Source organism: Stigmatopora argus, chromosome 8, assembly GCF_051989625.1.
Source record: "Stigmatopora argus isolate UIUO_Sarg chromosome 8, RoL_Sarg_1.0, whole genome shotgun sequence".
NCBI classification, from domain to species: Eukaryota; Metazoa; Chordata; class Actinopteri; order Syngnathiformes; family Syngnathidae; genus Stigmatopora; species Stigmatopora argus.
Window position 1 is genome coordinate 18,304,296 of NC_135394.1, and position 24,607 is coordinate 18,328,902.

General features: G+C 45.7%; 2 protein-coding genes and 1 long non-coding RNA gene across 4 annotated transcripts; 2 read left to right on the forward strand and 1 right to left on the reverse strand.

The window, feature by feature from the left end:
• Nucleotides 1–25: 25 nt before the first annotated feature.
• On the forward strand, nucleotides 26–13,406 carry rad54l (RAD54 like). Its single transcript, XM_077606426.1, has 19 exons — nucleotides 26–90; nucleotides 298–472; nucleotides 547–618; nucleotides 1,423–1,527; nucleotides 1,612–1,672; nucleotides 1,787–1,922; nucleotides 3,116–3,185; nucleotides 3,302–3,590; nucleotides 4,306–4,430; nucleotides 4,493–4,643; nucleotides 5,398–5,524; nucleotides 5,596–5,670; nucleotides 5,737–5,867; nucleotides 6,875–6,985; nucleotides 7,067–7,269; nucleotides 7,954–8,133; nucleotides 9,163–9,326; nucleotides 10,461–10,678; nucleotides 13,038–13,406. The coding sequence occupies exons 2-18, from the start codon at nucleotides 470–472 to the stop codon at nucleotides 10,672–10,674; spliced, it is 2,217 nt and encodes a 738-aa protein (XP_077462552.1). The 5' UTR covers nucleotides 26–90; nucleotides 298–469; the 3' UTR covers nucleotides 10,675–10,678; nucleotides 13,038–13,406.
• On the reverse strand, nucleotides 12,266–23,931 carry arhgap39 (Rho GTPase activating protein 39). The gene is made up of 10 exons (XM_077606421.1): nucleotides 23,779–23,931; nucleotides 19,126–19,506; nucleotides 17,241–18,447; nucleotides 16,988–17,152; nucleotides 16,354–16,539; nucleotides 15,415–15,628; nucleotides 14,350–14,423; nucleotides 13,992–14,283; nucleotides 13,747–13,916; nucleotides 12,266–13,226 (listed from the first exon to the last, which is right to left on the reverse strand). Exons 1-10 carry the CDS (start codon nucleotides 23,787–23,789, stop codon nucleotides 13,032–13,034), a joined length of 2,895 nt encoding a protein of 964 aa, XP_077462547.1. The 5' UTR covers nucleotides 23,790–23,931; the 3' UTR covers nucleotides 12,266–13,031.
• Nucleotides 14,624–24,580, forward strand: LOC144078404 (uncharacterized). Of its 2 annotated transcripts, none has more exons than XR_013301197.1 (3): nucleotides 14,624–14,924; nucleotides 16,346–16,566; nucleotides 21,521–21,744. It is a non-coding gene; the product is annotated as an uncharacterized LOC144078404 (long non-coding RNA). The 2 variants fall into 2 exon arrangements; XR_013301196.1 differs by lacking the exon at nucleotides 21,521–21,744 and adding an exon at nucleotides 23,448–24,580 and having other exon boundaries at nucleotides 14,625–14,924.
• Nucleotides 24,581–24,607: the final 27 nt, after the last annotated feature.

The window sequence follows — 24,607 nt, forward strand, 5'->3', positions numbered from 1 at the left end:
TTCTCATCTAGTTCTATTTACAAGTTGTATCTGTGGGTGGAACCACTTTCAGTTTGGCAGCGGGAACGTAGCGTGATTGTTATTTAACAGGTGACTAATTTTTATTCCGCTTGTTATAGATATTAACCATTGCCCCGTTTATTCATATCGCTAGTGTTTATCTCAGTTCAATCTTTATGTCATGTTGTTATAAAGCCTACTTTTAAGCCTAACGAAATACTTTCGTCCCTTAGCGCTGTCCATATTTGTTTGGCGCGTGGTTTAAGATTCTAACTCGCTACTTTTTCCTTGTCGTAGTCGTGAGTCACGCATAATTGAGGACAAAACTTGAACGTTTTTCCTGAAAAAGTCAAGTTAAACGTCGTCTTTCGGAGCGAACGTCCCTTGACGAGGTTGTGGAAGCGGCGGCCGAGGATGCTAGCCGGCTAACGTCAAGCCGAAAAGCCAAGACGAGGAGTCAAGAGTGGACATGGTCAGTTAAAAAACATGGCGTCATTGTTATTCATTTTCCTGTTGAAAGTCTTCCTATTTTGCTCCCCGAACCAGAGAAGAAGTTTGGCTCCGAGTCAAGTCGCCAAACGGAAACATGGGGAAGAAGAAGAGTGGTCGTGCACGGCGGTAAATACACTGAATTAGCCTCAACTTTAATAATACATTTGAATTGTTTGGTGCAATGTTGTACAACGGCCATGACAGCTTTTCCCCCACACTTTATTTTTAAATTGACCTGCCACCCATTTTCATTCACACAGAAGGGTCGCGTGGGGTGCTGGAGCTTATCCCAGCTGATTTGGCGCACCAGGTGGGGGACACCCTGAATCGGTCCCCGGCCAATCGCAGGGCACAATGAGACAAACGACCAGTCACACTCAAAGCCAAAGACAATTTAACATACAATTGGCCTAGCATGCATGTTTTGGTGACATGGGTGGGAACCGGAGTACCCGGAGAAAACCCACGCAAGCCTGGGAAAGTACACATTGAGGACTGAACTGGGATCGAACCCAGAACCCAAATTAATTTTGAATGTATCAAATGCTGCAACCGAAAACTATCCACATGCCAACTTTTTTTTCCCTCTTTTGAAAGACATTACATTTACTAAACACATTTTTCTCTTTTTGGATTGGATAACTTATTATATATATATATGTAAATATGTGTACATATACGTGCATATACATGTATATATGTAGATATGTATATATATACATATATACATATACACATATATACATACATATGTATATATATATATGTATATATGTTTACGTATATGTATATGCACATATACATACACATACATATATATATAAGCACATATATACGTACTTGCATGCGGTAGGTCTTAACACAGCCATTTTTTTAGCATTGGCATGATCCTTACAAGTCGACATAACTCAATCGGTTTCCCATTCGCAGGCGCAAAAACGAAGCAAAGGGGAGCAAAGCATTCCCCCGTCCCCGTTCCGGAAGCCTCTGACGCAGCTCAACGTCCGCCCTGCCAACCCTGACGGCGACAAACACGTGAGTGGATGCTTGGAGGTCTGTCCCGGCGTCATCCTGGACTCTTAACGGCAAAGCCTTTTTTTCCCCTAACTACCCCCGCAGGAGGAATTTATCCGTCGGATTCTCTCCAAGCCGTTTAAGGTACCCATCCCCAATTACACGGGTGAGTTTCTCCATAAAAACAACCTTGAAAATATCGAACGAAAAACAAATGACTGTGAAGTTTGTATCCATAACCGACAAGTCCATTGATGAGAGCTTTTTTCCCCGAGGACAGGCCCACTGGGGATTCGAACGCTGGGCCTGAAGCGTGCCGGGGTGAGGCGGGCGCTCCACGACCCCTTCGCCGAGGACGCCTTGGTTCTGTTCGAGCCCGAGTCGCTGGGCGCCCACGAGCAGCTCAAAATAGACAAGTAAGAGCGACCGGTCCTGATATTCCAGTCCCGTTACGCCACAGGTGTCAAAGTGGCGGCCCGGGGGCCAAATCTGGACCGCCACATCATTTTGTGCGGCCCGGGAAAGTCAATGATGAGTGCCGACTTTCTGTTTTGGGATCAAATTCAAATGAAGAGTATGGATGTATATTACATTTCCTGATTTTTCCCCTTTTTAAAATCAATCATTGCAACTTTTTAATTCTTTTCTTTTGTGTTTTTAGTTCAAAAAGCATTTGGTAAAATCTAAAAATAAATATACAAATATTTTCTGTCTTCCACTTAAAAAAATATTTTGTTTCCATTTGAAATAAAAAAAAAAACATGATTAAAAGACATTTTCCAATACTAAGAAAAAAAAGCTTAAATAAACATTGTTTTCGATCTATAAAAAAATGGAATATTTAGGGCTTTTAATCCAGTTCCTTTAATCCATTTATATAAAAAAAATCTAAATATTATATCAAAAATGGTCCGGCCCACGTGAAATCAAGTATAATATTTACATATTTTTTTATAAATGGATTAAAGGAACTGGATTAAAATCCCTAAATATTCAATTTTGTTATAGATCTAAAACAATGGTTATTTGAGTTTTTTTTTCTTAGTAAGGGAAAATCATTTATTTAACCATTTGTTTTTCATTGCAAAAGGAAACCGAATGTTTCTTTCAGGATGTTCCATTTAAGTGGAAAACAGAAAATATTTTTATATATTTTTAGATTTTACAAAATTATTTTTTTGAACTAAAAAACAAAGAAAAAAATTGATTAAAAAAATGCAAATTATTGATTTAAAAGGGGGAAAATCAGGAAATTTAATATACATCTATACCCCGGGTTGGCTCGCGGGCCGCATTAACGTCAACGCCATTTCATGAGGGCCGGACCATTTTAGATCTAATATTTCGATTTAAAAAAAAAATGGATTAAAAGAACTGGATCAAAAGGGACCTAAATAGTCAATTTTTATAGATCTAAAGCAATGTTTATTTGAGCTTTTTTTTCTTAGTATTGGAAAATCATCATTTGAATTTGATCCTAAAGCAGAAAGTCGGCACTCATCATTGACTTTCCCGGGCCGCACAAAATGAGGCGGCCGGCCAGATTTGGCCCCCGGGCCGCCACTTTGACACCTGTGCGTTACGCTATCACTCTCCATGTCTGTCGCAGGGACAAAATTCCCGTCCACGTGGTGGTGGATCCCGTCTTGTGCAAAGTACTCCGACCTCATCAGAGAGAGGTAACACTGCTCTTTTTTTGGACCCAAAATGGCACAGTCCATATTTTTTTGGCGTATTGGAAGCCATTAAAATCCCAGAGGGGCCAAATGATTGAATGAAGCGGCGTTTCCCTCAGGGCGTGAAGTTCCTGTGGGAATGCGTGACGGGGCGTCGCCTCCCGGGCTCCTTCGGCTGCATCATGGCCGACGAGATGGGCCTGGGCAAGACGCTGCAGTGCATCGCCCTGACGTGGACGCTCCTGCGCCAGAGCGCCGACGCCAAGCCCGAGATCGACAAGGCCATGGTGGTGGCGCCCTCCAGTCTGGTGCGCAACTGGTACGGCGAGGTGTCCAAGTGGCTGGGGGGCCGCGTGGCCCCCGTGGCCATCGACGGAGGCTCCAAGGAACACATCGACCGCCAGCTCGGTACGTTACGCTCTCACTTTCGGGAAAACGCCTTTTTAAACTCGATATTTGGGGGTCTGGGGAATTGGCATTTTTGCGGGCATATTCTTCTATTATCCAATATTCGCCAATGTGACCACGCTAAAATTTGCCTTCAATGGGTAAAAATAAGAATACTATTGAATTTATTCATTTAAGAAACAAACATTTTAAAAACAATCATTAAAAAATGGGATAAACTATTAGTTTTGATTTTAAAAAATGAAATGAAAAATATTTTTGGGTTCTTTTTGGTTAAAAACAAACATTACAATACTTTGTCATTCTAAAACATGTTTTTAATTGGGGAAAGAAGATATTATTTCTTATTCTGTAATAAAAAGGAAGGGTTTTATTTATTTCTCAGAAACACTTTTTTTTCACAGAATAAAAAATAACCTATCTTTTTTCGCAATTTAAAACTCGTATTTACTGTTTTTACTCTTTTTTTTTTAATTAAAGAAACAATTGAAACGAGAATACACCCGTTTTTCTTTAGATATTTACTGTATTATTAAGTTTAAACAAAGTGAATAAAATGAAAAAAAAGAGTATTCCCACATTTTTTTTTGATAAAAAAAAAATCCCGGCCCCCAATATCTCCTATCGATTGACCAAGCCTCCAAATGTTTGCCAATTCCTTGCCTAATTTAACTGCCCGTCTTCCATCCCGGATGGATTCTGTCTTCCTCCCCAGTGAATTTCATCTCCCAGCGAGGCCTTCGCGTCCCCACGCCCATCCTCATCATCTCCTACGAGACCTTCCGGCTGCACGCCCAGGTTCTGCACAAAGGCCAAGTGGGACTCATCATCTGCGACGAGGTAGGCGGGTTCGGCGGCCGTCGTGGGCGGAGCCCGGCTCAACCCGCGCCTCGACTCCGCAGGGTCACCGGCTGAAGAACGCCGACAACCAGACATACCAGGCGCTCAACGCCATGCGCGCCCAGAGGAGGGTGCTGATATCGGGCACGCCCATCCAGAACGACCTGCTGGAGTACTTCAGCCTGGTGCACTTTGTCAACGCCGGCATTCTGGGTGAGTGGGTCGTCCTCTTCTTCTCGCAAGCGTGGCGAAGGAACTACTGTTCACCTCGCAACAGCGCCCCCATTTTCCGTGGTGGTCGGGTGGTGTAATTACAGTTTAAAATTAAAGTTTTTAAGATTATCGTTGGCCCAAAATTATTTCACGATAATCACCTCGCAACAGCGCCCCCATTCTCCGTGGTGGTCGGGTGGTGTAATTACAGTTTCAAATTAAAGTTTTTAATATTATCGTTGACCAACAATTATTTCACGATAATCACCTCGCAACAGCGCCCCCCATTCTCCGTGGTGGCTGGGTGGTGTAATTACAGTTTCAAATTAAAGTTTTTAATATTATCATTGACCCAAAATTATTTCACGATAATCACCTCGCAACAGCGCCCCCATTCTCCGTGGTGGACGGGTGGTGTAATTACAGTTTAAAATTAAAGTTTTTAATATTATCATTGATCAAAAATTATTTCACGATAATCCCCTCGCAACAGCGCCCCCATTCTCCGTGGTGGTCGAGTAGTGTAATTACAGTTCAAAATTAAAGTTTTTAATATTATCGTTGACCCAAAATTATTTCACGATAATCACCTCGCAACAGCGCCCCCATTCTCCGTGGTGGCTGGGTGGTGTAATTACAGTTTCAAATTAAAGTTTTTAATATTATTGTTGACCAAAAATTACTTCTCGATAATTATCGTTTTATCGGCCGTATCTACGTTTGCGAGGTCAAATGAGTTGTCTCGCAACGACAGGCACGGCGCAGGAGTTCAAGAAGCGCTTCGAGCTGCCCATCCTGAAGGGCCGCGATGCCGACGCCAGCGACGGGGATCGACGGGCGGGAGAGGAAAAACTCAAGGAGCTCATCGGGATCGTCAACAGGTTTGGCCGGCCCTCCCTTTTCCCGCCTGGCTTGGACTTGGGAAGCCGACAAGACGCTCTCGCCTCCTCAGGTGTTTAATCAGGAGAACGTCCGACATCCTGTCCAAGTATCTGCCCGTCAAGATCGAGCAGGTGGTCTGTTGCAAGTGAGTAACCGGGAATTTGGCAATGGGCGGGGGGGGGGCGTTGAAGTTGACGGCGTCTCCCGATAGGCTGACGCCGCTGCAGGCGGAGCTCTACAAGCGCTTCCTGAAGCAGGCCAAGCCCGTGGAGGCGCTGCAGGGCGGCAAGACGGCCGTCTCCTCGCTCTCGTCCATCACCTCGCTCAAGAAGCTCTGCAACCGTAAGCTTTCTCTTCCGCCCTCATCTGCTTCCTGACCCTAAAAACCCGTCTCTCGGAATTCAAAGTTCTTCAAGAATGACTTCATCCTCTCAATTGGGAAAAGTCATTCAAGTCAGACTTGGAAGAATAAAGTCATATTAGTCAACAAAGTGACTAGACCACAATTCGGAGAACTCTACCAATGACTTTAGACCAGGGGTGGGCGAACTTTTTGACTTGCGGGCCAGAATGGATACTAAAATTTGACAGACGGGCCGGGGGGCCAGGAGCATTTGGACACGCAATGTCATTTATCAAACCTGGGGATTGAAATATAAGAAAAAAGACACAATTGAAGGTGAAAATTTATTTTCAAATGTACTTTCAACATTAAGAACATATTATTATTCAACCAAAGAAAGCAGTCTTTAAATTGAGAGGGATGAGCGGCATGGTAATTAAGCTACTGTACTGCTGCTGTGCGTACATGTGCAAGTTGCTATTTTTAACACAGTAGAGAAACACATTTCACTGGGAATTGTGTTGTTGTTCTCCTTTTTTTGCCAGTGCATCAAAATCTGGAGTTAGTGCGCCATCTATCGGGTAAACAAGGGTATTGCAGGGGAAAGGGAATGAGGTCATTGATTTTTACTATAATTTGGACAACGTCGGTGGGCCGGATTAAAAAGCCTAGAGGGCCGGATATGGCCCGCGGGCCGTAGTTTGCTTTAGACTGTAATATGTGAGTTTTGAGAATAAATTCTGACTTCCTTTTCAGAATTGGGGTTTTAATGAACATATCCTCAAAATGAGGACATTATTCTCGCAATTCAAGTCCGAATTCACAACTAACTTCAAATTCAGAATTTTGAATTGTGACTTGATTCTCAGAGTTGTGAGAATCAGGTCGGTATCGAGACTTTCAAGTCAAACGGCGAGTTCATTGGCCGTCGTGGGCGGCGCAAGATGAGCATCGAGCGCCTGCTTATCCCTCCCGGTTTTAATGCGGGTTTCTGGTCACGCGACAGATCCCGCCCTGGTCTACGACAAGTGCCTTCGAGGCGAGGAGGGCTTCCGGGGCGCCCTGGATCTTTTCCCGGCCGGCTACTCCGCGAAAAGCGTGGAGCCTCAGCTTTCGGGTAAGGCCACGGCGGACGGGGGGGGGGAGCGCCGTCACCCCACGAGCCCCGCCCCTCACCTCCCCACTTTTCTCCTCCTAGGCAAAATGTCGGTGTTGGACCTGATCCTGGCCGTGACCCGGGCCCGCGGCGACGACAAGGTGGTGCTGGTGTCCAACTACACGCAAACGCTGGATCTCTTTGAGAAGCTGTGCCACGCCAGAAAGTACCCGTACGTGCGCCTGGACGGTACCATGTCCATCAAGAAGAGGGCAAAGGTCGTCCAGCGCTTCAACAGTCCTGACGTAAGTCCAAATAGAAAATACATTCATTTTCCATTCTTTTTTAATTATTTTTTTCCCCCAAAAAATCACAAGGATGTAGCTGTCGTTAAATTACAAAGATGACTATTGACAACAATGCCTCCAAATATGTTTATATTTTCTTTATTATTGTATGTAGTAGTGTTGGTTTATGCCCACACAAATTTTGCCATCGGCAGTAAAAAAATATCTATCAGGATAAATCATTTTAAATTGAATTGTTTCATTGAAGTATCTATTTTTGGTGAAGAAAAAAAAAACCTCACAAATAGAAGGAAAAAAAACAAATTAAAAAAGCAATAAGTAAGGAAAAAATCTGAATAATAATGAAACAAAAAGAACATGATTTAAAAAAAAAAAAAAAAGCTAGAGAAAAATAATGACATCCATTGTGGATTTTACTGTGGAATGTTTTAAAAAAGATTTTTCCTTGCATAGCTTAACGCTGATTGGCATAGATGGCAGCAATAGACCTCCAATCCATTTCAAGTGGGAGGGGCCCGTAGCGACCCGTCAAAGTGGATTGGATGTACATATCCGTGTTTTCACGCTGGCTTCCTGCCCTGACGCTCGGGACGCCGCCCGACTCGAGCTAATGCTAACTTTTGAAGTTGACGTCCACTGTCACGAGTGTTAAACAAAATAATGTTGTTTGTGTGCGTTTAGAGCCTGGACTTCATCTTCATGCTGAGCAGCAAGGCGGGCGGCTGCGGCCTCAACCTGATCGGCGCCAACCGCCTGGTGATGTTCGACCCCGACTGGAACCCGGCCAACGACGAGCAGGCCATGGCGCGGGTGTGGCGAGACGGACAGAAGAAGACCTGCTACGTCTACAGGCTCTTGGCGGTGAGTGGGAGACGGCTCGCTAGCGCTTGACACCTGATTTGGAGCATTTTTACCACTTCCTTTGCATTTGAAATCCATTTTTTTTTCACTCCTATCTTTTAAAATGGCCGGTTTTCCAATCGCTCGGATGTCCCAACTCACAGGTGTCAAAGTGGCGGCCCGGGGGCCAAATCTGGCCCGCCGCATCATTTTGTGCGGCCCGGGAAAGTCAACCATGAGTGCCAACTTTCTGTTTTAGGTTCAAATTCAAATGAAGAGTAGAGATGTATATTACATTTCCTGATTTTTTCCCCCTTTTAAATCAATCATTGTCATTTTTAATTCATTTTTTCTGTCTTTTTAGTTCAAAAATCATTTTGTTAAATCTAAAAATATATTTAAAAAAAGCTCAAATAAACATTGTTTTAGATCTTTAAAAAAAAAACGGAATATTCAGGGATTTTAATCCAGTTCTTTTAATCCATCTGTGTTTTTAGTTCAAAAATCATTTTGTAAAATCTAAAAATATATTTAAAAAAAAAAGCTAAAATAAACATTGTTTTATATCTATGAAAAACAGAATATTCAGGGCTTTTAATCCATTTATAATTAAAAAAAATCTAAATATTATATCTAAAATGGTCCGGCGGCCCACATGAAATCGAGTTGACGTTAAAGCGGCCCGCGAACCAATCCGAGTCTGATACCCTTGTCCCAACTGAAAATATTCGGATTTGGCGCACCTTTAAAAATGATAAAGGTATCCCAATTTTGTATGAAATTTGGAAAAGAGAAGAAAATGTTTTATTAATCCATTTTAAAATGAATAAGACATTTTCTGTTGGGGTCAAAGGGCAAGTGCGTCGCCCACTCGACTGTGAGGGAAGAGCAGGCTCACGTTTGGTAGCTCAGTAAACATCAAGTCAGAATATTTACGTATTTTTATTTTTTTTCAATTGAGTAGACGATGATTTTCCAATGAACAAGTTAGACGCCGTAGACCCATTGGACGAGGACTCGCGGCTAACGCGTTAGCGTTGCTCTCCGCAGACGGGCACCATCGAGGAGAAGATCCTGCAGCGGCAGGCGCACAAGAAGGCCCTGAGCAGCTGCGTGGTGGACGAAGAGCAGGACGTGGAGCGACACTTTTCGCTGGGGGAACTGCGAGAACTCTTTGCGCTCAACCAGGACACGGCCAGCGACACCCACGACAAGTAAGTCGCCCGGCCTTTTGCGTGTGCGGTCGATTGGTCGCCGGTCTTTTGGTCGCCCCGACGGCGACAACGGGCGACCAAAAGACCGGCAACAAAACAAGGTAAAACAACACGGTGTACGCATGAATAAAAGCCAACAATGGCCATGAGCCGTTTCACTGAGCCCACGTATAAGAGTTTGTGTGTACATGCGACGTCCGTCAGGGTCTAAGCAAGTTCTCCAACAAAAAACAATCAAAGTGCGGGAAATTTGGAGCTTTTCTTTAGCCTAATAATTAATAGGGCAGTAAGTAGGACTAAATAGTCATTCGCGGTTTGTATTTGGGGAATTTGAGCAACCATTTAAATGGTCATTATCAATAACCTTCTGGGCGACCAAAAGATCGGCGACCAATCGACCGTGTGTTGGATTGGATAACTTTATTCATCCCGTATTCGGGAAATTTCGTTGTCACAGTAGCAAGAGGGTGAGAATACAGACACGGTAAAATATATTTTAGACATAAATAGATAGGTAATAAGTAGATTAATAAATAAATACATGAATAAATATATAAATAAAGAAGCGTGTCTCTGAAGTATATATATATATATATATATATACATATATACATATACATATATACACATATATATATACACATCTAGAGATCTATACATATCTATTTATCTATACATATCTATAGATCTATACACATATATATATATACACATCTATAGATCTATACATATCTATTTATAGATCTATACACACACATATACATATATATATATATATACACATCTATATATATATATACACATATCTATAGATCTATACATATCTATAGATCTATACACATTTATATATATATATATACATGTATATATATATATATATATATATATATATATATATATATATATATATATATATATATATATATATATATATATATATATATATATATATATATATATATATATACATATATATATATATATATACATATATAAATATACACATATACTTCAGAGAAACACTTATTTATTTTTATGTGTACCGGCCTTTTGACCGCCGTCGCCGAGAAAAGAGCTAAAGGGCGGTCTTTTTGACCGGGGAGAGAGCTAAAAGGCTTTTTTTTTTGGCGACAGGTTCCGCTGCCGGCGCTGCGTCAACGGCATCCAGGCGCGGGCGCCGGCCCCCGAGGCCGACTGCACCGGCGACCTGTCCCAGTGGCACCACTCCTGGGACAAAAAGGGACTGAGGGACCAAGTGCTCAAGGCATGCTGGGACACGGGCGCCAGCTCCGCCGTCTCTTTCGTCTTCCACCAGCGCTCCCACGAGGACGGCGGGCCCGCCCCCTGACAAAGTAATTCTTTCCTATTCTTCTAAAGGGCGTGCGTTGCGTATTCATTTAAAAAGGTGCTTAGCTCCTCCCCCTTCCGACAAATTGGCCATTTATCTCCAGAACAATGATTTGCTCAGGAGTGGCAATAAGTAGAAAATGTTTTATTTACAGATTAGTTTACGTTTCTTCATCTTTGGATTTGTTTGGCTCAGTTTAGATTTTTTTTAAAAATTATTTAATTCAATTAATTTAATTGTTTTTTTTTGTTTTTTGTTTTTTTTTATGTATTTCACTATTGGCATTTAGGAATTTTTTCATTTTTTTCATCTTTACCTTTCATTTCTGTTTAATATTTAAAGGTTAACTTACTGAAATGATCTTATCTTGAAAGTATCTTTTCATTTTTTTTCATCATTTTCTCTATCGCCCACTAAACATTTATTTCCGTTATTATAATTATATTCCTAGTTTTATGTTCATTTATTTCAGTCTGTTTTTTTATTCAATCTTTTTTTTAAATTGGAATTATTCCAATTTGTGTACATTTCCATATTTTCATTTTCAACATTTTAGTCGCATTAATTTTCTCTGTATATTATTTCAATCATTTATATTATTTCACCTCAATTTTGATATATTTAAATTTATCTTTTAGTTTCGCTCATCTCGTCATTCCCGATCTATCGTCAATAAAATAAAATAAAACGATTCCAATGGCCACACCAAAAAACGTTTCAAATTATGACGTGATATATTTCATATTTTAAGGTAAAAAATAAATAAATTAATAACTAATCACTCACTTGTAGTCTTTTATTAAAGCAAAGCGTCTTGCTTAATACACGTTCAATCCGAACAGGAAGTGACAGTGACACCAACAACACATAACTCTTCCTCCCACTCCTCTTCTTCACCTTTTATCAGTTTTTATCTCTTATTTATTTTTTTCCCCTAACCTCCAAATGGTACGGCCGCATGCTGATTGGCTACCGGCTTGGCCACGCCCCTAAAGGCCTCGGTAAACTTCGATCAATGTGAGGAAATTTCCGTCTCTAAAAAGCTCGTTAGTCTGCCGTTAATGTTAACTTTCTCCTTTTTTAACATTTTTTTTTTCCTTTTTGTTGTTTTCAAACACAAACGCACACGCATTCGTCCCATCTGAAGGCATCAAATAAATAAATAAATAAGTTATCGGTTGATTAAAAAGAGATTTAAAAAAAAAAAATCTTCACTTTTTTTCGTACAAACGAAGCAAAAGTTAAACACGGTGTTGCCTTGAGATACGAGCTCGTTATTGTAACTCAAAAGTCATCAAATCAACGTTCCCGCAAGATTGTGACCTTTTTTGGGGGGTGTCAAAGTTGCGGCCTGGGGGGGGGGGGGGGGGGGGGGGGGGCGCTATTTGGTGCCCTTTGATGACACTTTAAAAAACCTGGGCCCTCGTTTATATATTAAAAAAATGTCATTTAGCCTTTTTTGTTGTTGTTTAAATTGCCCCTTATATGTTCAGGCCACACATTGTTAGAAAAACAATATTATTTTATATATATAAAAGTTGCTCATATATCACAGCAAATGCTGTGTACTTAAATAATTAAATAGTAATAATTAGCACACGTCTTTATCTTTTATTTTGGTGAAATGATTCATTTTAATCCATTTTTTTATATGGGAAATGGTTGCTAATTTATCTTGATGAATCGCGCGCGTGTTCTAAAGAATTTAATAGTAATAATTAGCACACGTCTTTATTTTTTATTTTGGTGAAATGAATTTTAATCCATTTATTTTATATGGGCAAAAGTGGCTAATTTATCTCGATGAATCACGTTAGATTAATCAAATGCTGTGTACTAAAGAATTAAATGCCTGTAGTTAGTAGACTTATTCTAAATGTATCATTTCATTGTTAACTGGTAGTCTGCCATTGACGGAAATGAACGTTTAATTCAGGGCCGTCAAACTCCGTTTAAAATACGTTCATTAACTCACCCAGCCTTGAAAAAATTACCTTTTTTTCATTCCGCGTGTTAAAATACGCTTAAATCAAATCCCAAAATGCACTTGGCGTCCACGGGCCGTCGTCGGGAGGATCTCGGGTTGGCCCCCGCGCCGCAAGTTTGAGCCCCGCCCCCCCCCTCTCTTTCAAGGCCTTTAAGGTACTAAGTGTGTGTCGTTTTAGAGGCGGAGCTTGAAGCGTGTGGGTGTGTGGAACGGCAAGTCAACGGAAAATAAAATAAAAAAAATAATAATAAAAAAAAAAAGACATTCACAAATCGGGAGGCTCCGCCTCTCCTCGCTCCGAAGGCCGTCCCCTTTTTTCACAGCGTTGTCCCTGTTTTTTTTTGTTTGTTTGTTTTTTCCCCCTTTTGGGCTATAGGACGGCGTCCATGAAACTGGTGTCCAGCGCGTGGATGAGGAGGCGGATGAAGGACATCTCCTTGCGCGTGTTCTCGAAGATGACGCGCGGCTCGTCCGAGCGGCAGCGCAGGCAGTTGGGCGCCATCACCATGGCCAGGTTGCTCACGTCCATCTTGGTCACCTGCACGTTGGCCGGTTGCGCAAACACCTGGATGGAAAAGAGACACATTTTCAGTAAGTCTGCTCCTTCACGCCTTTCGACAAAAAATGGCGTCCTTGGCCATTTTTTCTTCCTCTTTATTTTGTCATGTTTCCATTTTTTGGGGGGGGGTGTATATTTAATTCACATTGGCACTAAAGAGAAAAAATTAAATGTGTAAATACTTGATCCAATGTCATTATTTCAATATTTATCCCAAGTTGATGTAGTTATCTATTTTGTTTTTCAGGGGGGGTTGACTTATTTTCATTTTATTAAATTGTGCTGACTAAAGGGAATGCAAAGAATCACAATTAGTTCTTTTATTTATGCTGCCGGTCTCATCTATTTTAACCAGAAGGGCTGGCAGCCATTGGTAGCTAATATAAATGATGGCAGTACAATTTTTCAAATAAGTTTCCCATTGACTACTTAAGATTTTTTAAGTATTCCATCCCAATTGGTCATTTTTTTTTAAATTAAAATAATGCGCACGCTAACTATTTTAGCACACCGTGGCTTCACGCACCTGCAGGAATCGTATGAGGTAGCAGAGCACCAGTTTATTGATGTGCGGCAGCCCCAGCACCACTTGGACGGCGGCCTCGGCGTTGTCGTAGTTTTTCACGCACTCGTCGTAGAACTCGTGCGGGATCAACGGCTCTTCCAGCTCGCGGTACCACAGCTTCAGCAGCGACGCTGGTGACGGACGGGTCGCGCGTTCCCGTCAAAGCGGAACGAGCCACGGACGGGCGGGAGGGCCGGCACGCTCACCCGGGATGTGCGGGTCTTCCAGCCCGGTGGGGATCTTCCACTGGTCCACCTGGAGCTTGAGCGCGTTGACCTCGTCGATGTCCCCTGGCACCCGGAAGATTCCCTCCGTCTGGTCCCCGTTGAGGCCCAGGACCTCCTCGGAGAGGCGGGTCTGGACCCAGGGGAGCTGGTGGTCCGGGTAGCGCTCCCTCTGCAGGGCCATGACCTCCTCCAGGGAAGAGCCGAACATGGAGGGGCTGAAGATGGCGTTGCGGGCATGCTGGATCTCCTCCAGGCACGGCTTCTGGAGACCCTGAGGACGAAGCACGAGGCGTGTTAAAACCTCGCCAGCGCCGAGCCAGGTGACGCTTTTTTATACCTTTTTGGCTCCCGTGAGTGCTGCCTTGGTTAGCTTCCTGTAGCAGTGTTTAGCATAAGTGCTAATTGCCACGCCTGAGAGCAGTAACATACACAACAAACTGATTATTGACCTCAAAAGGTAGGTATCATCCCTCTAAATTCATTTAAAAAAAAACTATTTTTCAAAAATACACTTAATGGCATTGTATGTACTTTCAAATAAAAAACCACTTCATATTTTTTAACTTTATTTGCATTTTATTAAACTTATAAATAATGCACGTCATCATGCCTGACCCTGTACTATATACAAGGGTGAGCATAATTGGTACGCAAGTACGCATGCGCAACAGAAAGCACACGGGTGTAATAATGAGCCTTACGATTCGTAACTGTGTCAATAATGACGCAAAACAACAGACTGTAAGCATCTTATTTGCTATTTCACCGCCAAAGAAGAAACAGCTAACCGAGATGAAGCTAAACAAGTGAGTTTTACCCCCGAAAAGTGGCTACAGGACGTGAAGCTAACGATAAGCGCAGTGAAATGTGCAAGAGTTGGCGCTCACATTCCACCAACAACTCATAAAACAGGTGCGTTTTAATGAGACTTAAATAATTTCAGCCACCATTTTATTTGAAAAACACGAAAAGCGCACATGAATATAGCGCAAGCTATCGCTAATAAACATGCTAGCCGTTTACGGAAGCGGGAATGCGGTGCTGCGGGGATTGTTCCATTTCGAATTTGGACGAGGGGTGATAATACTGAGTTTTTGTTGACTTTTCGTGTGGCGGGGATTGTTCCATTTCGAATTTGGACGGGGAGGGGGGGGGGGGAGTGCGTGTGTTTTTGTTTACTTTTAAATCTCGCGGGGATTGTTCCATTTTGAATTTGGATAAGGGGGGAGAAAAGTGCGTGTGTTTTTGTTGACCTTTAATGTCGCGGGGATTGTTCCATTTCGAATTTGGACAAGGGGGGGGGGGGCGAGTGTTTTTTTTTTGTTTACTTTTAAATCTCGCGGGGATTGTTCCATTTCGAATTTGGATAAGGGGGGAGAAAAGTGCGTGTGTTTTTGTTTACCTTTAGTGTCATTGAGGGGGTCCGTGTGTCTGGCAATGTATCCTTCCAGGTAGCTGTGGAAGCGCGGCGTGGGGGGGAAGAAGGCCAGACAGACGGCCATGAGCTCCCAGCCCCGCTCCAGACTGTCGTAGCGGAAGTTCTCCGTGGTCTGTCGGCACAGCTGGATGTAGAGCTCGTCGCGGAGGCCTTGGTTGCTCCAACCGCGCACCACCACCTGTGTGCGGAAGGAGAAGCCAACAGCCAATCAGGTCGTTCATTCGTCTCAATCGAATTGAAAGGAATGCCTTTATGGTCATTATACAAGTACAAAGAGATTTAAAGCTAGGCCTGATATATCGATTTTTCAGACATTGGGACATTTTTGTTTTAATATAGACTAAAATAATAACGTTAAAGGCACTTTTCCGTTTGGCCACCTCTCCAAAATTTGCAACAGCCTTGCGAGCCCCTAGGGGGCGCTGTAGGCTAGCATTGCGAAGCTCAATGTACAATGAAACGGCGAGTGTGTTCAAAAATAACTGCACTACTGTCATTTTTCCAAAGAAAATTTCTTTCTTTCTTAAAAATTGGCACTCAACCTGACCATTTTGTGACTCTTGCACCCAAATTTATTCAACGGGGAATGCCTATTTATGCTTACGGACAAAACAACATGCTAGCAGAGTGCAACTCATTCTGGGTCTGGTTTTATTTTATTTATTTTATTACTGGGTGGGGCTAAGGCGCCAGAGAAAGCTTATTTTTTTGGATGGCTGTGCGTCCAAAATATCTCCTGCTATGTATCATTTTAAAGTCACTTTAAGTAGTAGCATTTCATAGCATCATTTTTTTTTCATTGGCAGAAATTCCCATTCATTTAAGAATTGATTTCTGCATCAGGACCGAACGGCTATGTGAAATTTTGCTCCCTCTTTTTGCCTCCCTAATAAAGAACATCACCTCCAGGGCCACGCAGACGGGGTCGACTTTGGTGCGGCGGTCCCCCATGTAGGTCTGGATGAGTTTGAAGATGTCCACCGCCTCCTTCTTGACGCTGCGGTCCGACGTGACGATCATGGGCTTCTTGATGGGCTCGCTGCTCCACGCCAACATGTTGGCGATGGACACCTTCCTCCTGAAAAGACCCTACCAAAAGGCCAGGAACATTTCTTGGTATGTATCGAAAACCGGGTGCTTTACGTCATCAGTAGGAAACAATTAAGAAAGAAACACACTAGTCATGTTTAACCAGTAAGACAGATCAAACTACAACAATCGGGATAGTTATAATATTGTTTTTAGCTTGGGAATTAGGAACGTGATGCTTGAATTTACATTCAACAAATGTCTCAATTAGTCTAAAGTAGTGACCCGGAAACAGCCCAAAATGAACAGGAAGTGACTTGGTCATGCCCCAGATAAACAGGAAGTGACCCGGTCATGTCCCGGATCAACAGGAAGTGACCCGGTCATGTCCCGGATCAACAGGAAGTGACCCGGTCATGTCCCGGATAAACAGGAAGTGACCCGGTCATGCCCTAGATGAACCGGAAGTGAGCTAAAAAAAAAAAAGGCCACAAATTGCCCGGCCCACCTGCGTGTGTTTGTTGAAGTGCTTGGACGCCCAGTTCTCGATGTCGGTCTCGGAGGACGGCTTCCTCAGGGTGAATTCTGGGAAAACGCCGCAGCTGGCGCTGGGCATCATGTTCCTGGCGTTGCGGCTGGCCTCGAACTGGGCGCAGGCGCCCAAGTCCTCCGACTGAGAGGAAGTTCAAAGTCAGTCAAAGAGACGGATGGACGGATGGACGGATGGACGGAGGGAGGGCGTACGGGCGCGCTTTCCCTACCTGCGAGGGGTGGAGGTAGTTCTCCGGCGAGGCCAGACTGGTCTGCATGGAGAGGCTCTTCTCCAGCAAGGCCTGCGGGAAACCCAGCCGCTCGAAGGTGCTCCTCTTCCAAAGGTGGCCGTCGCTCTGCGCCAGGGCCTCGTCCTCGCTGAAGGCCCGGACCACGGGCCCGGGCAGCGGGGGCGGCACGGCGCCGTCGCTCTCGTAGCCGTCTTTGGAGCCCCCCCGGCCGTCGCCCTCCACGCCGTCGTCGGCGCCGTCGCCGCCTTGGCCCGAGTCCCAGCTGCTGCGCTGCTTCATCACCCTCTGCGCCTCCCACGCCAGCCGCGCCTGCGCCAGCATGGCCTCGGAGGCCGTGCCCCCGAATTGGCCCCGGGCCAGCTCCTGGGGCAGCGAGGGCTTGCGGCTCTTGCGCTTGCGGTTGCCCCCGGGCGAGGTGGACAGGGAGCGGCTCTGGCTCGACGACCAGGAGACCGAGTCCTCGTAGAGGAGCCTCTGGCCGCCCTCGCCGCCGTAGTCCAGCAGCAGGCGGGGGTCCCGGATCAGGGACTGGCTGTGCTGCAGGGTGTAGGAGCCCCCGTAGGAGCCCCCCGCGGGGCCCCCGGAGGAGGCGCCGCCGTAGCGCAGCAGGCGCTCGGCCGTCTTGAAGCGGGGGCTGGACGAAGACTGCTCCACGTAGACCAGCTGCTTGACGTACTCCTTCCCCACCGGGCTGTACTCCAGACTCTGGGCCTTCTCCGGACATTTCTGCCGGGTCAGGACCAGCTGGCCGTAGGGGGACTGCTTGGGGGAGAGGTAGACGGGCGCCGAGGTCTTGCGGACCGGCGACCCCCCGCCGCCACCGACGCCGCCGTAGACCGCCGACGGGTCCACCGGCGGCTCCTCGTAGATGGGCGGCGTCTGGCACTCGGAGGGCGGCTCCTCGTAGAGCGGCGGCCCCTCGTAGCCGTAGCGCGGCGACGACGCCTGCGAGTCGGCCGAGGGCCGACGCTGCTGCTGCTGCTGCTGCTGCTGCTGCTGCTGCTGCTGCTCGCCGCGCTTGGGGAAGGGCGAGCGGCGGCGCTCCCGCGGGCCCTCGCCGGCCTCCGGCGCCGCCTCGCACGGGGAGTAGCCGTTGCCCTGTCGGGACGGGAAGGGCGCTTCCCGCTCCGTCACCTTGATCAGCATGCGCTCCTTGGTGCCCGTGTTCCACCGGAACGGGGACGTCCTGGCGAGAAAAGGCGGCCTTTTATCGGACGCCGTCATTGACCAAGATCGATCCGTGGGCTCGATTAAACGCGATTGATTAGGTTTGCTCGCTCCTCCTACCGGCCTCTTTGCCCTGGAGGAGGCCGGCCGGCGGAGAGGAGAGGACAGAAGGAGAAAAAGGGCAAAAGGAAATGATGGGCACTTGAATACCCGTGAGTAATCCACTCCGCTTCACCGGCGTTCACGTCCAAGTAAGCCCTTGGCACTTTTCGCCAGGCGCACAAAGAAGCGGCCCGGGCAGGCCGCCGGAAAGAAGACCCCCGCGTCAAATGGATTGGTCACTCGCTCGCCGCTTTCCCAGCCCGCGGGCCAGAGAACGGTCGCCCGATGGCGCCGGCGTGAGAACGCCGCCACCGGAAAAAAAAAACAGCGCCCGCTCGCTCTAGAATTAAGTAGATGCAGGGCTGGTTTTTGCCACGAGCAATGCGGGCTGGGCGATCGCCTGGGGCGCCGGCGTGAGAACACCGCCACCCAAAAAAAGAGCGCCTGCTCGCTCTAGAAATACGTCAAGATGTGGGGCTGGTTTTTGCCACGAGCAATGCGGGCCGGGCGATCGCCCGTGGCGCCGTCTATGCGGGGGGGGGGGGCGCACCAAGAACCCTCCAAAAAGCGAATTTGTCTAGACGGGCGCACTCACCGCTCGCCTTGCTCCCTCCCGGCGGCCCGCTCGCGGCCGCCTTCCCGGTCCAGCGAGGACGAGGCGCTCCCCTCCCGGCCGTCGTCGTCGACGGCGCCGGGGCCCCCTCCGGCGTGGGCGTCGGCGTGCTGCTTGAGCGTCTGCAGTTTGGCCAGCGGGATGATGTCGCAGCCTTGGGGGCGGTGCCAGACGGTGCGCTGCGTGGAGGCGTTGTAGTAGTAGAAGCGCGAGGTGTTGGGGTCGAACAGCTCCCACCACTGGTTGTCGCCCGTGCGCTTGATGCGCACGCCCGCCGGCGGGTCCCACACGCACTCGCCCGTCAGCAGGTTGGCGTACATGCGCTCGCGGGTGCGCGGCTCGATGATCTCCACCCACTCCAACCTGGGAAAAAAAACACGCAGAGACCTTTTGAGTTGCACGCTGTAATCTCAATCAACATCAATTGACATGTAAGTGATTTATTGTGACAGGAAGTGACCCGGAAATGCCCCAAAAACAATTGAAAGCCACCTGGGATTCATAGGAAGTTAACCCGATCAACAGCAAGTGACCCAGAAGTGTTGTAAAGTTAACAGGAAGTGACCCAGGAATGTTGCAGTCCACAGGAAGTGACCCAGAAGTGTCGCAAAGTAGACAGGAAGTGACCCAGAAGTGTTGCAAAGTAAACAGGAAGTGACCCACAAATGTCCCACGGTCGACAGGAAGTGACCCACAAATGCCCCACGGTCGACAGGAAGTGACCCACAAATGTCCCACTGTCGACAGGAAGTGAGCAGCAAAAGGAAATGCCCCAGAAACAGTTGGAAGCAACCTGGTATTTATAAAAAGTCAAGGCAATCAACTGCAAAGTGACCCGCAATGGTCCCAAAGTCAACAGGAAGTGATCTAATAGCAATCGGAAGTGACCAGCCCACAACCCAAAATTAAAACCGGAAGTAACCTCAACAATAAGTGACCCCTAAAATGTTTCACAATTGTATTCATTTAATTTCAGACGTCCAATTTTATGTAACGTTTGTTTTGCGGGGGGGGCGGGGGGGGGGTCCGAGAAGGTCCGAGAAGGTCCAAGAAACGGAAAGTAGCCGAGCAGAGGAGAAGGAAGGTTTGGACGTGGTCCTCGGCGGAGTTATTCCGAGGAGAGCTCCGCCCCCTCCCCTCCCCTCCCCTCCCCTCCCCTCCCCCTCTGCCGCCATCTGCCGCGTTCCAGTCATTCTGTCGCAGTCGTTCAAAGCGCGGCCGGCGCAGGCTCGTCATTTTGGAACGTTTTTCTTAGTGGCTGAACACAAAGAAAAACAATATTGTTTATTTATCTTTATTTTTTTCGACGGTGTTATGAAATATTACTTTGAAAGGAGAGCAGTAGAAATCCAACCCAAAAAGTGATGGAAAAGCCTTCAATTGGAATTTAATTCGTCCTCCTTTCTCAGCTGCTTTAGCCCCGCCCATTTAACAAAAAAATGATGATGTCACACCCAGAATGGCCCGCGTATTTAGCAGCTAGAATGCTATCCGTAGGCTTTGGAATCTCTTGTGGCCGTGTGAATGTTCTTTTGACACGTGCTAGCTAGCTAATGTCGTACTAAAACCGTTTTAGAGCAAAACTAATTCGAAAAAACATTTGTGATTTATTTATTTAGTCCAAATTCTCTTGTTTTTATTTGTCTGGGACAACATTTCAAGTTGAGCGAAAATACCAAATAAATGACCACGAAATTTAGTCTATGCCCCTTTTTTAGAATATTTTTTTTTATATCAATACTTAAACAAATGTCATAAAGCAAAATATTTGTGATGATTATTTTTCTCAATGAAATATCTATGAATTGAATGCATTTTTTGAGCAAGGTCAAATGTGCTGCCGTCAATTTGCTTTCCGTGTCAGCGAGCGGAACGCCGTCCAATCGCTCTGCGACCATTCCCCTCACCATCAATACCAATTAAGCTACAACAGGGCATTCCTACTGACCCCGCCCCTTTCTTTTACCCAAATTTACTATCAATCAACTCATTTCCTGTCCAACATGGTGGGAAATTGCACAACGATTTCCTGAAAATAACCACTTAGTCTTTATGCCACACCCCCAAAAAAATCATATTTATGTTTTGTAATTTTAAGTCAAATTTTGGAGTAAACTACAGTTGCTAATTAGCATTAAGCTACATGCCTTTCCTTCCTTTCAGTGTTTTTTGTAGCTTTTTCCACACTACACAAAGTGGATTTTTATTTTACATTATGCCTTTAATTATAGATTTATGATCATAACTTGGCCATACGCCAAAAATCTAATCATAAAACATGAGCTAAACTCCCGCTGCATGTCATTAATTGTCTTATTGTTGTTGTTTATCTCATTTTCTTTCACACTCCACATAAATAAGAAATGTCTTCCTTCAGGTGCCGAACACTTAAGCACCCCCGAAAATCATTTTGCACGTGACGAGGACACGCCCCCCCCCCCGCCGCCTATTGTGGGCTGGTCCTCGAGGTCAGCTGGGATAAGCTCCAGCACCCCCCTTGTGAGGATCAGTGATTGAATGAATGTCAACGCATGAAGAGAAACACACACCCGCACAAATCCCAACACACACACACATACATACACACACATATACACACACACACACACACACACACACACACTGCTCGGGGGAGGAACAATGCAAGAAATAGAAGAAGAGCTAATCCTATTAGAGTGGGAAAGTGCCCCCCCCCCCCCACACACACACATAAGCCCCTCCCCATCCGATTTCCAGCCCCCTCTCACTCATCAAAGGACCCCTGCAGCTAGCTACTAGCAAAGATTAGCAGGTAAGCGCCCCAACAAGTCAACGCTGACCGCAAACATTGCGCTTTTGGACGTCAACATGAAGATGCGTCCGTCCGTCCGTCCGTCCGTCCGCCGAGACCAATTAATGAGGATAATGCATTTCCTCATTTCCTGCTTCTCCGCCAATCACAAGCCACGTTTTTCCACTCAGCAGTGTTTTCAATGACCTCTGGAATTTGGCGGGGGGGATAAAAGCCCCCGGATACTAAACGATGGCTCCAATTGGACAGGAAGTCTGGCACCATTTTACCAGAATTTTGATATGATGATTAATCTTAACAAATAAATCCACGCATGGAAGACCATGACACAAATGAGGAGGACCGGGACATTTGGCGCGCTCAAAGTCTTTTGGAAACCTGCTTAAAATCCAACAGGAAGGCAGCCATTTTGTGTCAATTCTCAACCTTGGATGTGATGGAGAAAAATGGCGACTCGAAAAACAACTCCGCCCTCGAAGACTGTTTCACGTAGCATCGTAATATTTGGTGGCTACGTTGATAGCCACAAGACGCACAAAAAATGTCTCTTGCAAACATTCTTGAAACAGGACAAAAAGTCGGCCATTTTGGTTGGAAGCTACCATTTGGAAAGAATTCCCATTTGATCGTGAACCTTTCAAAAATTCGGCCCAGATGATTGGACGGGCATGTTTGTCCCAAGAAAAATGCACCAAAAACTGCCTGAAACTAAACAGGAAGTTGCCCATTTTGCTCTCATTGCAAAATAAGAGATTGTTCCAGAGTTGACATTTTTTGACATTGACATTACGCTGTAATTACTGAGATATGTAAATAGTATTCGCAGTGGTCGTTAACAAAATGTCATTTGACGTCAACGATATCCGCACCCAATCCGTTTTGACTGGGAGGGGCTAAAGAGTTAACTCATTAACTGCCATCCGCCGTGGAGGCTGACATTAACCCATCGTGTTTCAGTACCACGGACGGGAATACAAGTCCAATCCATTTGGGCCGGAAGTAGCCTAGATTGGACATCTATTACCGTCCCTATTCCCCTCATTTGAGACAACTTGCCGACATATTTCCACAGACGGCTCCTTTGTGACATCATATTTGAACTGACATTTTTTTTTTTTTCGCAGAAGGGCGCCGCACCGACGATAGTAAACGCCTCCGTCCAATCGCGGGACGAGGGCGAGGCCACCAAAACTTGACACGTCCGTCCAAATGTTCTCAGTGGACCACTTCACCGACGATTTATTGTTCCATAAAAAATGCAATGGTAGACGAGCAAAAAAAAAAACCTGCTCTAGGGGGAGCAAAAAGCTGCATTTGGCCCTTCGAGGTGATCTTAAATGATGAAATGGAATATTTATCCATTGAAATGGAGGATTGGTGGAGAAAAATCGCGATGCCATCGGGCTGAGGATGAGGAGGAGGCTGACGGTTTCCTCCTCATCCTTCACGGATGCTCCGTTAGCATCCTCCGTTAGCATTAGCCGCATCCCACTGACGATATTCGCTCCGACAGGTGCACGCCGGCGAAGGCGGACGAGAGGGGGAGAGAGAGAGAAGAGAGAGAGAGGAGGAGCGGACTCCCGACGGTGCTACGGTGCCTCTCCCGGCCGCCGACAGTCGCCGGTGAGCCGGCGCTGACTATGGCGTACCTGCCCCGGGCGTTCCGGCGACAACGTTGGCCCGAGCCGAGCCGAGTCGAGTGAACGAGAGACGAACGCGGCGGCGGAGGTCCTCCCGAGGCGGCGGCGGCGGCGGCGGCGTTCGTTACGCTAGCGGAGCGAAAAGGTACCGCTTCCATTTCATTCCATTCCGTTCGCTTCGGTTCGGGTTGTGTCGGGACTCACCTCTCGGCCATTTTCGCTGGTTAAAATGTGGTCGGAGAAAAGCCCACCGAGGTTCGCTCCATGTTGCCCGAAAACGCAGTCGTCGCCTCGCCGCAGTCCAACGAGAAGCCCCCCCACCCCACTCGGGCCAGACGAGAGTCAAGTGAGCGCTTAGGCCACTCGTACACTTCCGGTTTGGACTGTCATAATAAAATAGAGACGCGCTTCCGAGGAAAATCATCGCGCTGGCTTTTGTTTCTTATTGCGACGACATGATAGGGACAAAGAACGATCAAATTAGGAGTACGCGACAGACTAAAGTCAATATTACAAGATTAATACATAACGGGACTTCATGAGTGCCATCATTTATTAGTTTAAATTATATTTTATTCATTGCAGTAGCCAGAAGGTGCAAACACAGACACACAATGGTGATATATAAATATGTTGTATGATATATCGGTTACATTATATGCATTCGTTTTCCGTACCGCTAATTCTCACAAGGCTCCCGGGGGTGCTGGAGCATATTCTAGATAGCTGCGTGCACTATGAATTGGTTGCCAGACAATAAAAGTCTATCATATTATTCATATAATATAATATAGTATATAGATGATACTATGTTCTACTATTATGAGGTTTTTTGAGAAATAAATATGTTGCCATATGACAATTTTTATATTTAATGTAATATCTATTATTATTTTCATGTAGGTATTCCCCTAAAACTTTTTAATTCACGTGTTAAGGGATTGAAGAATAATACTAGATTATTTTGAAAAACTAGTAGAATGTCTTTTGATTTGTTGCATACCGGTAGCACCCCCTTGTGGCAGTTTATGGT

Bases quoted from the DNA above. Each gene is read 5' to 3' on its own strand.
- rad54l (XM_077606426.1), top strand. The intron at 1,528-1,611 runs GTGAGTGGATGC...CTACCCCCGCAG, and splicing joins ACCCTGACGGCGACAAACAC to GAGGAATTTATCCGTCGGAT. The intron at 8,134-9,162 runs GTGAGTGGGAGA...TGCTCTCCGCAG, and splicing joins ACGTCTACAGGCTCTTGGCG to ACGGGCACCATCGAGGAGAA.
- arhgap39 (XM_077606421.1), bottom strand. The intron at 15,629-16,353 runs GTGATGTTCTTT...TTCCGCACACAG, and splicing joins CCGTCTGCGTGGCCCTGGAG to GTGGTGGTGCGCGGTTGGAG. The intron at 13,917-13,991 runs GTGAGCGTGCCG...GTCCGTCACCAG, and splicing joins GGAAGACCCGCACATCCCGG to CGTCGCTGCTGAAGCTGTGG.